The 14,507-nt window shown below is 40.4% G+C and overlaps 1 protein-coding gene across 2 annotated transcripts in view; it reads right to left on the bottom strand.

The window, feature by feature from the left end:
- Nucleotides 1–1,696: 1,696 nt before the first annotated feature.
- nAChRalpha1 (nicotinic acetylcholine receptor alpha1) overlaps nt 1,697–14,507 on the bottom strand; it is a 112,508-nt gene continuing 99,697 nt past the window's right edge. For both annotated transcript variants that reach the window (XM_034328646.2, XM_034328647.2), the window contains one exon: nt 1,697–13,798. In XM_034328646.2, the coding sequence (XP_034184537.1) occupies nt 13,595–13,798 (204 nt within the window). In that variant the 3' untranslated portion in view covers nt 1,697–13,594. The remainder of the gene's footprint in view (nt 13,799–14,507) is intronic.

Genomic DNA, 14,507 nt, shown 5'->3' with positions numbered 1-14,507 from the left:
GCCTCCTTCTCTCTTCGCCCCCTCGTTCGACTCAAAATTACCATTCATCGTCTCACGCGCAATGGTTAATAACTTACGTTTAACAAATTCATTATCTGCGTATCTCGCCGCTACGTGGTATTCACACTCGCTTCACATTCATGCGTACAATCATCACACGATCCACCTTTTTTTTTCGTTTTTTAATTATACGGACACACGCGATCAGACAGACACGATCTCACAATAAATACGTATATAATCAAATATTTATATTCCAAGCCGACTTAATACAGGATAACAGCTTCTTGTCTCATTTGTATATCTCGTTTTAGGTCGTAAATCTAGAGGATTGGCACGAGTCCGCCGTACGAATCGGTTAGTTAGAAAAAATCTAGAATCTTCTTAATTACCCGTAATTTTATCGTAAACATTTAACTGTAGATTCGATACGTTTTTTTTTTTTTTCATTTTTTTTTTCTTAACTTCCTTCCAACACACCTTTCACCATTCTACGTACGGATATAACAAAATGTTCCAATGTCCACCTTTTCTTTTCTTTCACTCGTTTATCAATGTATCATCGTCGTCGTAAGTTTCTTCGTATATCTCCACTCGTTTTAACAATTCTTCTTATCTTCGTTCGCGTCTGTGTATGCAGTGTACGAGTGTGTCAAGCGTGTGCATGCGTGTAACAGCCAATCGCATATATGTATATATACGTTCGTACCCTTCCCGTTTCTCAAACAGCAGAAAAAAAGGGAGCGAAAGCAGGGAGACGACGATGGAAACGAAAAGAAAGGAGAGATTCTCCGAAAGACGGTATTCGCAACCTCGAGGATGGCTAGTTTCTTCCATTTCCAATCGGTACGTCTCCGACGAAAGATTTCAGGGTTAATAAAGGGTGCAAATTTCGCTTTCCAAAGGTGCATCTTGTTTCAATACATTTTTATTCATTTGTTACATGAAATTCTTCGTTTCGATACAAAAAAAAGTTTTGTCCACGATGGACGATGATTCCTCCGTACAGTTAACAGCGTTTAACGTGACAAATAAACGTAATTATTTCGCAAATTAAATAGAAACCGCCTCCATTAAGCTTTATTTACACGTGTTCCTTTATCATCTAGGTATTTCTTTTTGTGCGTACTATGTAGCCCTAAGTTCGATCCGAACTCGTATGTTGAACGTTTACTGTGACTTGCAATTCGGAACGAGAGCGATGCGAGTCGAAGAACCAGTGATTTCTTCGAAACGGAGGAAAACGGACTCGTATGTCTCTCGTTCCACGAGTGAAACATACGCGCCTCGTTCATACAGGGTATTTTTAGAAATTCGGGAATAAGGGTGGATGATTTAAAGAAAATTTCAATCGTTGAAATTACATTGAAAAATTACGTGAAAATTCATTAACGCAATAAATATTTCTGTTAATCAACGCTTCGATGAAGGAGAATTACACAAACGTGATATATTAAATTTCACCCCAATTTCCACCGACATCCTGTATAAACATGTTCGCTGTAATAGTGCACCCCTTTCCCTTGGAACCACCCCAGGAAAAAGGGGGGTTGACAGCTGCTGTCGCTCTCAATGTCGATTCCTAATAAAACATTCAGCTCGATCAATTCATACAAACACAGTCGCTTCACCGCCTTCACTCTCTTTCGTTTGTTGGTATGTTTTTTTGAAACCGTAGAAAATCTGAGGGGGGTAGAAAAAGAAAAGAGAATCGTCCTCTTCACCCTGCTCGAATCTCCCTTCCCAGATAGCAAGGGATCAATGTCAAAGGATCTTCCATCGATTTTCCAGTAGAAATCATTCCGAGACACGACAGAGGCGAGTTGACGAATCGCTATTACCCACTGCTCGTTCGTCTCGATCTGATCCAGTTTTTTTTTTCTCTAATCGATTATCGACGAAATATTCACGGATGGCCCACAAGATGGCCGGGAGCAATAAGTGTCTGATTGTCTTAACAATACTATCAGTTTTACACGGTTTACAATTTCTTTTCTTCGACTAGTCACTTTCGTCTCTTCTTCTTCTCATTCCTCTTCCCCTTTCTTTATTTTTATTTATTTATTTATTTTTTTTTTTTTTTGGTAACAATATATACGCCCACATACGCACGTAAACACACATCCGTACACACATACAACGGTAATAACGTTTCGTGATCGTCGCATAGTAAGAGTTCAACGCCTCGATATACTTGCGAAGGGTACCATTTTTATTTATTTATTTTATTTTATCATTTTCTTTAATTAATTAATACTCGATAAATTTGTTATTCAGCGTGATTATTTTTTTTTTTTTCTCGTTTTACTTAACCTTAGGGTTAAACGTTACTCGTAACTCGTTTATTGTTTAAGTGGTAGTTTATTACTGCGTGTTACGTGCTATTATCCGTTACTCGTTTATTCACTATGCTTCATTATTCCTTAACAGCGTTTTTTTTTTAGCATCGTTATTAGTATCGTTATTACTATTGTTACCATTTTTTTTTTTTTACGTTGGTTTTAATAATCTACACACTGTCTCCTTTTTTATTTTATTCCACCGTTTCGTTTCGTTTCATTTCGTTTCGACATCGTTCGCGGCCACCGTGCATCGATGGTGTTCACTCCTCTTCCATATCATCCCCTTCGATTTAGTCATTTCCGTCCGAAAAAAAACCAAGATCCTTCTTCGTTCTTTGAACACAACGGATCACGACGTGGCCGGAAACACGGAATTTTCTTCTTGCTCGGCCGTGAGTTAACACTATTTTGCAACACTATAAGATAACATCATCTTATTTATATATATTTATATTTATATTTATATTTATATATATATATATATATATTTATATAACACGTATGCAACGTTGAGCAAAGATTTCGATTTAATCCGTTCGAACACACGAAGAGATCCCTATAGCCATCTCGCAACCCCTTCTTCAACCCTTCCATCCCCGGGATTTAAAAAAATTCTCCGTTCGATATTACGGAACCACATGCGTGTTGTTTTATGGTTTTCACCTGTTTTCGAACACGTGGCGAACACAATTCCGTGCCTTTTGATGATTCTGGTGAGTTTCTATGGGGTTGCACCCTTTTCATATAAATCCTAATTGGTTCGATAATCGAAGGGAATGGAAAATGGGGCGAATGTGGGTGATGGAAATTTTCGAAATACTATGGAAAAGTTTATAGCGAGATATGGAAAATCTGCGAATCGGAAACACGGTGAAATTTTTCCCGAGGAGAAAAAGAGTTCAAAGGGTTTACCCGCGTGCCTATCGATCCTCCCTCTGCTTCGAAAGACGATCGTACATTCTCGCTTATTTTTCTTATTCATTTGTTTCTTTTTTTTCTTTGGAAAACAAGACGCTTTTTCCAGTGTCTATCGTGGCCTTCGTCGCTCGAATCCCTTTCAAAAGCGCTATCAATGAAATCTAGCGCTCCGTTGTATAAAAACCGCTCACCGTTTTGGATAATCGTTTTATATCAATATACTTAATTTCTATCCACCTTTTGTTAATTCTACGATATCGTAAAAAAATGTAAAGAGCGTTTATTTGACTCTCTGTAGAAAGACAGGGCGAAGTTCAAAGTGCTGTTGAATTACAAGTAACAATTAAAAAATCTGATAGGATTGAAATGTTGTTAAATTTCTTTATATTTTAAGCTTTAATTTCATGTATCATAAGGACTATTTCAGAATACTTTTATGTCATGAATTTTAATCAGACTTTTCAGGTTTCAAAATCAACCACTATTTGCTTTGACTGGCAACCAGCCATTTTGTATTAAGAATATCAATGAAGGGTTAATGTAGTTATTTTAATTATATTTTAAGCTTCAATTTGATATGCCACAAGTGGTATTTTGTAATACTTTTATGTCATGAAATTGTGCCAGACTTATAATTAGTCTACCCAATTAACACTTGTAATTCATCAACACCGATTAAATTCAGTGATCAAAACGTGGGCAAGGATATTGAATGAGAAAACGATTTTCCAAAACGCGGTGCGTCACGTTGCACTGTCAAAATTCTACCACGTCTGGCGATGGTTACAAATAGTATCTGTTAAACGAGCAAACAGGAGGGAACCGTGCGTGTGCGCCAACAGAGAAGATTCTTCGATTTTCGAAAAGTATCTGAAGCGATTTTCGAATCCGCTTTTCAAACGCCGTCCGCGACCGTTCTCCGTTTCTTAATTTTTTTATTTTTTTTTCTCGATGACGTATCACCGATCACTCTGGATCGTTCGTCGTCGTGTTTGTTATAAATCTAAGATCCCTCGATGAAAACGTGAAAAATTGTCCCGTAGCAAAGAGACGTGCCCCTTTGATGGTGTGATTCAATTATGCTGAGATTCGTACGACTATGGAAGAAACGATTGATGCACGATTGTCGGAAGAATTCACGATCACTTTAGACCACTACTAACGTAATTAAGAAACCGATACTTGCTTCTGTCGCGAAAGTAACGATAATTAGTCCAATTAAGACAACTCACTTTAATTAATTTAATTATCGTACCATTATTGACTGATTGTTTGAAATTTAATTGTTTTATATTCGAATAGAAATTCAGAATTGTGGCATTGCTAATTAACCCTCGGACGGCGGACCATGGAGAGAGCCCCATAAATTTTACACCGTTTCGTTAAAAATTATTCTTTCGTTTAAAAATTATATGTTTAACTTTAAGTTAATATCCTTGTTTGGGTCAGGAGTGACCCAGGCTTCGCTGTTCAAGGGTTAAAAAAAGAAAACGAATCATAAATCGGTTTCGTTACTTTCGCATCACGCAACTGTCTCCTGGTGTTAAAAAAGCAATTAAACAGAAAATCTGAATGTTCAATGAACCTTTGAAAAAAAAAAAGGAAATTAATAATCAGGTTACTCGAGTGGACTACGCAGTGAACCGTGCATTCGGTAAAGTAGAAAATTCCCGTTTGCGATACGGAAACGAAATCCCTGTCGTTCGTCGTACATGTTACGTAAATTCTCTTTATGGACGGTTTAACATTTCTCTTTCACGTTCCCACGTAAATCGACGGTGTGTTTACAGGACGACGAATTTACCGTCGCGTTAAACATCATCGTTCTCCCTTGTTTCTTTCTCTCTTTGTTTCGTTTTCTTTTTATATTGTTAGTTCCTTTTCTTTCGATCATTTATTTGGCCGTTTTGCGGATCACCCCGAGAAAAATCGTCATTGTCAGGAATGCCCCACGGAAGACTTTAAGCTTCTGACGATACAGTTAACTTGGTTTTATTTGAGCGTTTCAAGACTGTGACCCAGACCGTGGCCGTGTACGAAACGTCCCTTTTTTTTTCATAGAAACCATTTGGACGTCCGGACGGCTGATGAACCAACATAAAAATTGAAAAAAAAAAATCTCGAATTTATTTAACACTAGAACAATTAGCTTAGAATTCGAAATAAATGAACAGGTGATGGAGAAACTTAGCTCATTAGTCATTTATGTAATTTAATCGTTCTAGTGTTAAATATTTTTGATGAAATTAATTTTTTCATTTTTAAGACTTGCTAAATCAAGTGTCTTTTGAAAATATTTACAAACTTAAGTCGATAGTGTTAAGGGTGAAAAATAAGGATTGGCAAATCCTGGGCACGAGGGTCACAATCGGAAGGGTCTACCTATAGTAATTAACACGCTTACGAGATTATCACTTACGCAATTGTCGAGTTTCGCTTATCAAGGCTATCGCGCGCGCGAGTTTATACTTGTAAACACTTACTCGAAATTTAATCTACACACAGTCACACGTATGTACGTAATGTATAATTCTCGAACAACGTTTAACCATGGGTGCGCCCACGTACGATGGACACGCGAGAACAGCGAGAAACCGGAAGAAACACGTAGACAGGAAGACGGATTTTTGCAACACGGTGTCCGATCACGCGTACTCGTGAACCCCTTCAGAACCGCAATTATTTTCAATCAATATTCAATATCGAGTTAATTTCAGGTAGAATAGAAAATTTTTCAAAAGGAATATCCGATCGAAAATTTGACATCATGTTCTTATGAAATTAAATGAATTACAAAGGGTGTGGTTGCATATTTTTCATTTATTTCTCAATACTATCTATATGTTATAAATACAGCGGGGATAAAAATTATTTGATAAAATTGTTATTTATTAACAAGATCTCGTACTCCGGCAATTTTTGAATCCATCTGATCTCAAACTTTCGAACCGTCGAACAACACCCTCGACAAAGAAAAAGGGTGATAAGATAAGGGATGAAAATTTTAATCAGACCCGTCGTTTCGGAAAGGTGGACACGTTTCCCCGTGATAATCGAAACTGCGAGCTATCCCTCTGCCGTGAGAACTCGTCCACGTTCACGGAATCAGCGCTCGCTTAATCCATTTGCTCGTCGTTTCGTTCGCTCTCGCTCGTTTACCTTACATGCACGCCCTAATTTCCAGCCCCTGGGTTTACACTGCTAATGAATCGCGCGTCTACCAAGGCCCGGGGCGAGTGAAAAATTCAATTACCACGCGACGCCACCAGCTATCCTTTCAAGGCTCGGCCGACTCCTCTCCGTTCGGGGCGAGAAAAAGAAAAAGAAACCGAGCGGATCTTGCCGCGCGAGGATGCAACCAGACGAGAAAACAGAATTATTTCATGTATAGAATCCTTCCTATTCAAACGGCGACTGACTAACTCCTTCAGATGATTATACGGCTCTATTCAAAAGAGGGAGGAGAGAAAAAAATCTAGGATCTCCGTCGCGATCACCAGGGCTCTTCTTGTGGATTTTAATTAATTTTCACGTGTCGCAACCGAGAAGGCGGAGCATTTTTGGCAAAGATAGCTCGATGAATGCCTGTTGAATTACATTCACACGGGTTTTATTTATTCGGGGTTAAATACGGTTGCTGGGATTAGGTAGCGTTTACAGTGTCCCCTTACAATGTTTTAGAAAAGCTCTGCTTTTAATAATTATTCATCTGGCAAATTTTCTGAAGGAGGAAGACGTAAGTTGAAAAATCTAGAAAATTGGGTCGCTATTCATCGATTTTCTTCCTTAAAATAGATCGTATTTATTCCTTAACGAAGACCATTTATATTTCATTTGCTCGTCGGCGAAGAGAACGCGTGATCGGAATCGTTCGACGATTTTTAGGGTGAAAGTTCGCCGCGTATGGGACGAACAGGCACGACGGCGTATCCGAATGTGTTGGCACACACGCGTGCGACACCTACCCCTCGATCAACCCCCATGGATTGCAACGATCCGCGATTACCTGTCATTAAACACAACGGGTCTGCTTCGATTGATCAACCTGCAACGACCTTCGTTTCGACCATTATTAACACGTTGACTGCCATGATGATCATCCACTTTGCAAACTCAATTTCACCCTTTGCTTCGAAATTAGCCAGAAATTTTCATAGAAAATCAGAGCATTTAATCATTTTCTAAATTTTTCTAATAGAATATCCTCCATCAAATATTACCCTTATTAATTTCAAATTTTTCTGCCTTAATATCGAGTCACTGAAATAGAACAGCGATAATTAAAAAAAATTTAATTAAGGAATTTAATCATTTTTATTACAGTATGTCAGTCAACGTGTGTAATATTCATCTACCCTTATCACTTATTTTTGTACTCTTTACATTAACTACATTATTTTGTATATCTTCCTGTATATAGTAAGAATATGACAAAGGTGTATATTCACTTTCGATTCTGACTGTGTTTAAAAAGGAACAAAGTAACGAAAGATTAGTTAAAAACTATCAGCGAAACGAGTATCGTTGAAGATCTCGGTGGATCGAAGCAGATTCAAACAGATTCGTCTATTAATTAACCCTAATCGTTCGCGGCAATTCGTAAAGCCTGTCGATCGATACGATCAATGAGACTCTGAATGAAATTCAATCCACGAGAAATCGCACTCCCCCTGTTTTTCATTGTCACAATCGATTATCAACGTTTATTATCAACGAGTACCAACTTAACGTACGACAATATCTCTAGAACCCAGAAATCCTTCATTCCACGTCGTTATCGTATTCAACAACTTTCTTCTTCATTTCTTTTTTCCTTTGCATGATTTTTGAGGCTCAGTGTAGACAAGTGATTTAATTATAATTATTTAGTCTCCCATTACCAATTAATAAAATTTCAAAATTGTTAACACGAAATGGAAATGATTTAATTACACTTGGGTCTTGAGTTAAATAATTTAATACATAAACATATGGGTTGTCAATAGAGAAAATTTTAAAATATTCCAAAATACGAATTTAAAATAAAAATATCATTATTGAAAAATTGCAAAGATGAAAATCCCTCGTTTACACTGGCCTTGATATTAATCGTATCAACAATCGTTCTTATATTCTCCAAACAATGGGAGTGGTAGAGAAAGGGGTAGTTTCCATCATCTTCCAAACGCTGCATCGATTAACTTTGTCACTTTTAATAAAACATTAACACCTGTGAGAAAATTCCCAAGAGGAAAACTCTACGATTCCGTAACAAAATTTGGAAATTCTGCAGCGAGCTCGTCGAGGAAAATTAAGCGGTTTCGCGATAATTAATGTAAGCTAATTCTTTAACTGTAACGACGGGATTTCGCACGGTCTGAGTTAATTTAATGTGTCGTTACGGTTAACCTTTTCGCGTTTCTCTTTTCCCGAGAATATTCGTCAGTGCCGGCCATTTAAAGGTTGATTTATGATACCTCTCTTCAGACAGAGAAATTATACCCTCCTGTAAGGACATATTATTTATATCGTTACGATTAACTCGTATTTCAAGCGCGGTTCATTTAATTTAACGACTCGAATAAACGGTAATTGTATTTCTAAAATTTTCTTCTCTTTAAGCAAACAACCGCGATGTTTTCTCGTCTTATTTCGATTGAAATTCGTTCAACAATACGTAGATACGAGGGAACATTGTTTTCCTTCGGTTCTATGATTTGTTGGGAAAAATTGTTTCGAGGCGAGCGTGATTTCAAACCGGTGACCCAGTTTCTACCGTCGACGCAACATCGTACATTACGTTGCCGCGTGACGTTCGCGTAATAACTTCAGAAAGCGTGGCCGATTCGCGTTTGAAGTCTGATTTAAGCAGTGTCGTAAATTAATAACCGGGAACAGGAAGTTAGAGACACGGTCAGTAAACAATGCGACGCGGTAGAACGCGGCAGCAACAATTTCCTTGGGTATACACCGAAAATTCTACTTCGTGAACACTGTTTCGACATTCGCGATTTCCACCAATGAAACTTTACCGAGTTATTTGTTGCAACGAGGAATGTTTCGAACAAACGCAAACATTTAAGTCCATTATTCAAATTCAAGACAAAATTTAATTAAACAATTAACCAAAGTAATTGATAATTGTGAAATAATTATATCATTATCAAATCGATATATCAAAGATAATATATTATTAAAATATATTGTTTAATGATTATCAAACTGTATTCTTCGAATTGTACCATGTACAATATCGAGCACGATAGATTTTCTTAGAAAAAATAATGTTAAAAGGGAAGCAGAACCTTAATTTTAATGATATTATTATTAAAAAAGGTTTAGAAAAATAAATAACATAACTTTTAATCATTAAGTATCGATAAAATTTCGAATATAATTGAAAAACACGAATATAAGGTAAATATCAATTCAAATCTTCGCGCGTAGGCGTGCATGGTCAAGTGGTGGGGGGCACCGCAGGCCTATATATAAGACGCCTACACCTGTGAGCGGTCACTCTTCTCGGGACCGTCACCGAGGACGGACGGGAGCTCGAGAAGGGGCAAGTCCCCGGGGGGACTGGGACCTGGGGAACCCCTGAAAGGGGTGGCCTATGGTGAGGGCCATCAACCCAGGAACCAAGGGGGGGGATTATGTTCCTCAGTGAAACCTACCATGCTCGGTAATGTACATAACGAATTCAATTATTAACTAACCTGTCCAATTTCCGACAGCATCGTTCTAAATAAACATTCCTCAAAGTCCAATATTTTCGTGAAGAAGTTAATCTTTGCAGCGATACGCCATCGATAAGAACAAGTTTGAAAGCCACTTTATGTTGGTTCTATCTCCTCTTCCACCCCCATGAATTTTCGAAAACACGTATATCCCGTAGCATCATCCCGGATCATCAGATTTCCCGACACCCAAACTTCGCACAGCCACGTGTTCCTGGATCAGCGTAACAATACGTCCCACGCACCACACCATTAGCAACCACCATCACCACCACCATTAACCACCACCGCCACCGTCTCGACGAGTGTTTCGTTCCTCGGCTATGCGATTAATTAGTTCTCTCGTGTAATTAATTCTCTCCCGTTTATACCTATATGCACATATTAAATATATATTATACCGTTACCTTTACGTGAGCAAATAAATTGATTATTATACCGCTTCGAAGGGGACGTAGCTGCCTGCTGTGTACCCCTTCATCGCGACTCCGCATTGTCGGAGTAAAAATGTCTGTTGTGGCACGAGTTTATACGCGGTCGGTCACTCGCTCCATGTGGCCAGTTTGATGGGCGTTCGAGGAAGGATTCCATCGAGCAATGAAAAATGTTCAAGCCGATTTGAGCGTCGTCTGAACGTGAAAAATGATTCTTGAAAGACTGAACGTGGTATACGGCGAGGTCGAGTGATAACGTAAGGCTTCTGGGAGTTTCGGGTGCATTGAAAGACTGACGAGAGGTCTCGGGAACGGTAGAACTCTTCTTCGACGGTCTGACGACGTACGATATCAATGATACATCGAGTTACCTTGTAAAAAGAAAAAAGAAATTAATTGCACTGTTTCAGATCTATCACTGCACACTCTTGCAACGCGGTATCCTTCACCCCTTCCTCTATCGAAAATTATTTTCCTTATAAAATTCTGTACTTTCGTAGAGGGGAAAATCGAAACCGTTCACGATACCACGATTCTTGATTCTTTTCATAAATTTTCATAGTTCCAAATTTGCATTTAAAGAACAAAAAGGAAACTCGCTGCACCGTCCTCTATATCCTTGCGACGATATTATTCTTCCTGCTTTTCAAGCTCGCTTCTTCCACACTGAAAATTATTCTCCCTTATAAATTTCCATGGTTTCGTGATTACATTCGGAGGGTAAAAACGAAGCTGTTTACAATACGATCCCTCGTTCTTTTCATAAATTTTTATACATCCTTATTTCCATTTAAAGAACAAACACAATTTCGCGTTTACATATAATGAATAGAAACTGAACTATTTCTTTCGGATTATCTTTGTAAATTCTGGCGTATCAGTGCTCCTTCTTTCAAATCATTCGATAATCAGAATACAGGTTTCGAGTTCTTCGAACTATAAGCGTCTTCCTTTGTCGTCCTTTGCCCGTTTCCTTCGCTATACGGGGGTGGTATCGATCCGCTGCACCAGCCAGCCACGAGATCCGGCCAAGAAGAAGAGAAAACTCGGCGTACGTCTGGTTTCCGCGAAACGAAACGCACCGTAGAATGGCAGTCGTTGGTCCTTCGTAAACTCTGATCCCTTTCTCCTTTCTTTTTTCTTTCCTCGATCGAGCTGAAAGGTCGACGTTTCGTTGGGTTCACGGCAGGAAGACGTATCACAGAATTGTCGAGGGCAGAAGGTTCCTGAAAGACGGTCGTTTCAATAAAAAGCCGTAGGAAAAAATCAAGGATTATTCCTTGGGAGACACGATTGGAGATTCTTCAAGTTCTATCTGGATGTTCGAGTAGCCGTTTCAAGGAAGAAGCTCGCCAAAAATGTCGATAGGTAAAAAGGAAACAGCCGAAATCTCGATTGGCACTGTAACATCGAAACAATTGCCTTCCTAGTTTTCTGCATCCTGGCACCGAATCCTTCCACATTCGTTGTCCTGTTTTCTCGTACTCGATCCATCGATAACGTTCGAGTTAGTCAGAGGTTCGTCCGGTTGGCAGTTGTTTGCGAGTGTCTTCCGCTCGCGATCCTCTCGCTTGCACGGGAACACGCACGACGAAGGAGTCGCCAGGAATCGAATCGATTTCGAGTTATCCCGCTCGCAACGGCGCGTTCGATGGAATGATTCGTCTTGATAATATCGAGCCGCGCTCTGGTCCGGAACAATTGCGAAGATAAATTAAAAAACTGTCGATGAGACCGTGAAATCCGTCCGGCAGCGCCGTTGCCGCGTTCGACGATCGGATAGGAAAGAGGAAAAACGAGGAAAATTTTCAGTTCTCTTCCTTTTTCCTTCTCTTTTTTATTTTCGTTTCTTTTCAACCCCGGTTGCCGCACGCTTCCTGGCATAATAATCTCCGCCTCGACGACTCGTTCTTTATCACCGGAAGCAATTCTCCGGCCGAAGAATCCTCCTTCGTCGTGTGGGCTACGCTTGCTCCCTATGTTTTCTCCTATTCTTCATCTTCAACGACGATGCGCCTCGGTTGTGCGAACGCAACGTCATGAATATTTGATACGATGTGTCGAGAATGCGGATGAATATTTCGCGTTGTGCTCATACGCTGAGATCGTCGATTATATTATCTACGCAATGTAATAGATGTATAATTTCTATATACCTATGTACACGTGTGCACAGCAAAAGGGGATGCGTTAAGGAACGCACGCGAGAAACAGCGCGCGTCCTCCTCATCTCTTCCTCGATCTTCTTCCTCCTATTCTCTCCCTCTCGTTTAACTCGTTTACATTTACGTATAAATTTTTTGTTTACGCGCTTCGTTACCACGTGAATTTCCTGTCACGCTTCTCTGTAATGAGTGATTCGTTAATGTGTCTGTATGTTTGTGTATGTACGTATGCGGGTGTGTAGAGATGTACGCGTCTTCGTAGCTGCTGCGTGTAAACGTCTTCTTATATAAAATCGGCAGTTCGGGCAGTTCGACGTCTCGCCGCACGACTCTAGCCTTACGTATGAAACCAGATTTACAAAAATACGTTGCGCGCGTGTCTTCGCGTATTTGGCACTTTTTCTCCCCTCTCAATTATTTTCTCTTTCTTCGTTTTCTATTCCTCCAGCACCGTCACCGGTTTCTATCCCTCGTCCGATACCTTCGTCGCCGATTTCTTCATCAGCTTTCCGTCTCTTCTTTCGTCGCTCGAACACACTCACACACGCATACACGCTTCCCTTTTGCTCGTTCGTGTTCATTCACGATCCACTCGTGCTATCCACTCGTTCGAACGCGCGCTATTTCACCCCGTTCCCTCCATCGGTGAGAGTTCAGGATCGAAGGATCGATCGGTAAAAGTTCGCAGAGGGAAAGATCAACGCCACGGATACACGGTTTCGTCACTCTTCAACGAAAGCTCCGTGCCTTTCTTTTCTCAAACTTTCTTTCTTTCTTTCTTTCGCTCGCATTTTTGCCTCCTCGTTGCTGGATCTGCTCCTCCGTTCACCAGCCCGGAATCAGCTCCGGCAACAACGATCGAGAGAGGTTCCTCCACGGGAATCGTGGAATCGACGCGAAATTCGGCAGTTTCGATGACGCGGTCCCGCTGAACGACGCGGACGCCGACGTCGACGACGACGACGACGACGACGTCGCCGATGCGATCGACGCGGCGCGAAGCCGCGCGGGATCGTCGACTAATCCTCCTCCGGGCCCATGTTCATCAGCATCATCTTCTTCTTCGCGATCTTGCTGTATTTGATGTCGATCGGCTTCGTGGTGTCGTACAGGCTCGGCGCCTGTAGGATAATCAACACCGTGCCCACCACGCAGGCCACTGTGAATATCCAGAGGAAGATCCGGTCGAGCACCATCGCCACGTACTTCCAGTCTTCTTCCACCTGTAAGCACAAATAAATTTCCATTCTTTCAAACAAATGCTTATCAAGTCGAATTAAAATACTCGACGCTTTTGTTCTAGGTGTTTAGGAAGAGGTGCAGACAAAGAATAGCACGAGTTTCCAGGGAAGCACAGAGGGAAAATTTCCAACTCCTCAACTCCGAAATCTTGTCGCTCCGAGGAGGCAGTGATTCGTGAATCTACGTTACACGGAAAACAGAGAACCGGAAGTCTACATCCCACCCGTATCAAAGAGAATTCTTGATTTCCTCGTCTCCTCGATTCAACGAGAAACTTGATCCAGTTGAATTAACGTTGATCCCTCCCTTCGACTCGACAGTTTCGCTGTACTTACCTAAAGTAAAATACTTGTATCTTTCTGTATCGTCGAAAATATAACATTTCCATCGACATTGACAAGCGTTCAGCTAAGGTTGTCTAAACCTCCAACGTTCTATCAAAGTTTACCCCTTTCACGTTGAGGGAAATGTATCATTCAGAGAACAGAGGATCCATCGCACGTGATCGTGTATGTAACTAAAAGCCGAGCCGTATCTCCGAAGTTTCAATCGAGCACCCTTACGAGGTATAGCAGTGCGTTAGCCTAGTTCGTCTTGGAAAGTGGCGCGAGGGGCAGCAAACTGATCCCTCATCTCGACGTTGTATCGACTACTTTCGATTCCCTCTGCGACAAGGCAGGAAGTGGACGA

This window comes from Osmia lignaria, chromosome 1 (assembly GCF_051020975.1).
Source record: "Osmia lignaria lignaria isolate PbOS001 chromosome 1, iyOsmLign1, whole genome shotgun sequence".
Taxonomy (NCBI): domain Eukaryota; kingdom Metazoa; phylum Arthropoda; class Insecta; order Hymenoptera; family Megachilidae; genus Osmia; species Osmia lignaria.
The sequence above is the reverse complement of the archived record's forward strand: the minus strand, read 5'-3'. Positions and strand labels throughout refer to the sequence as shown.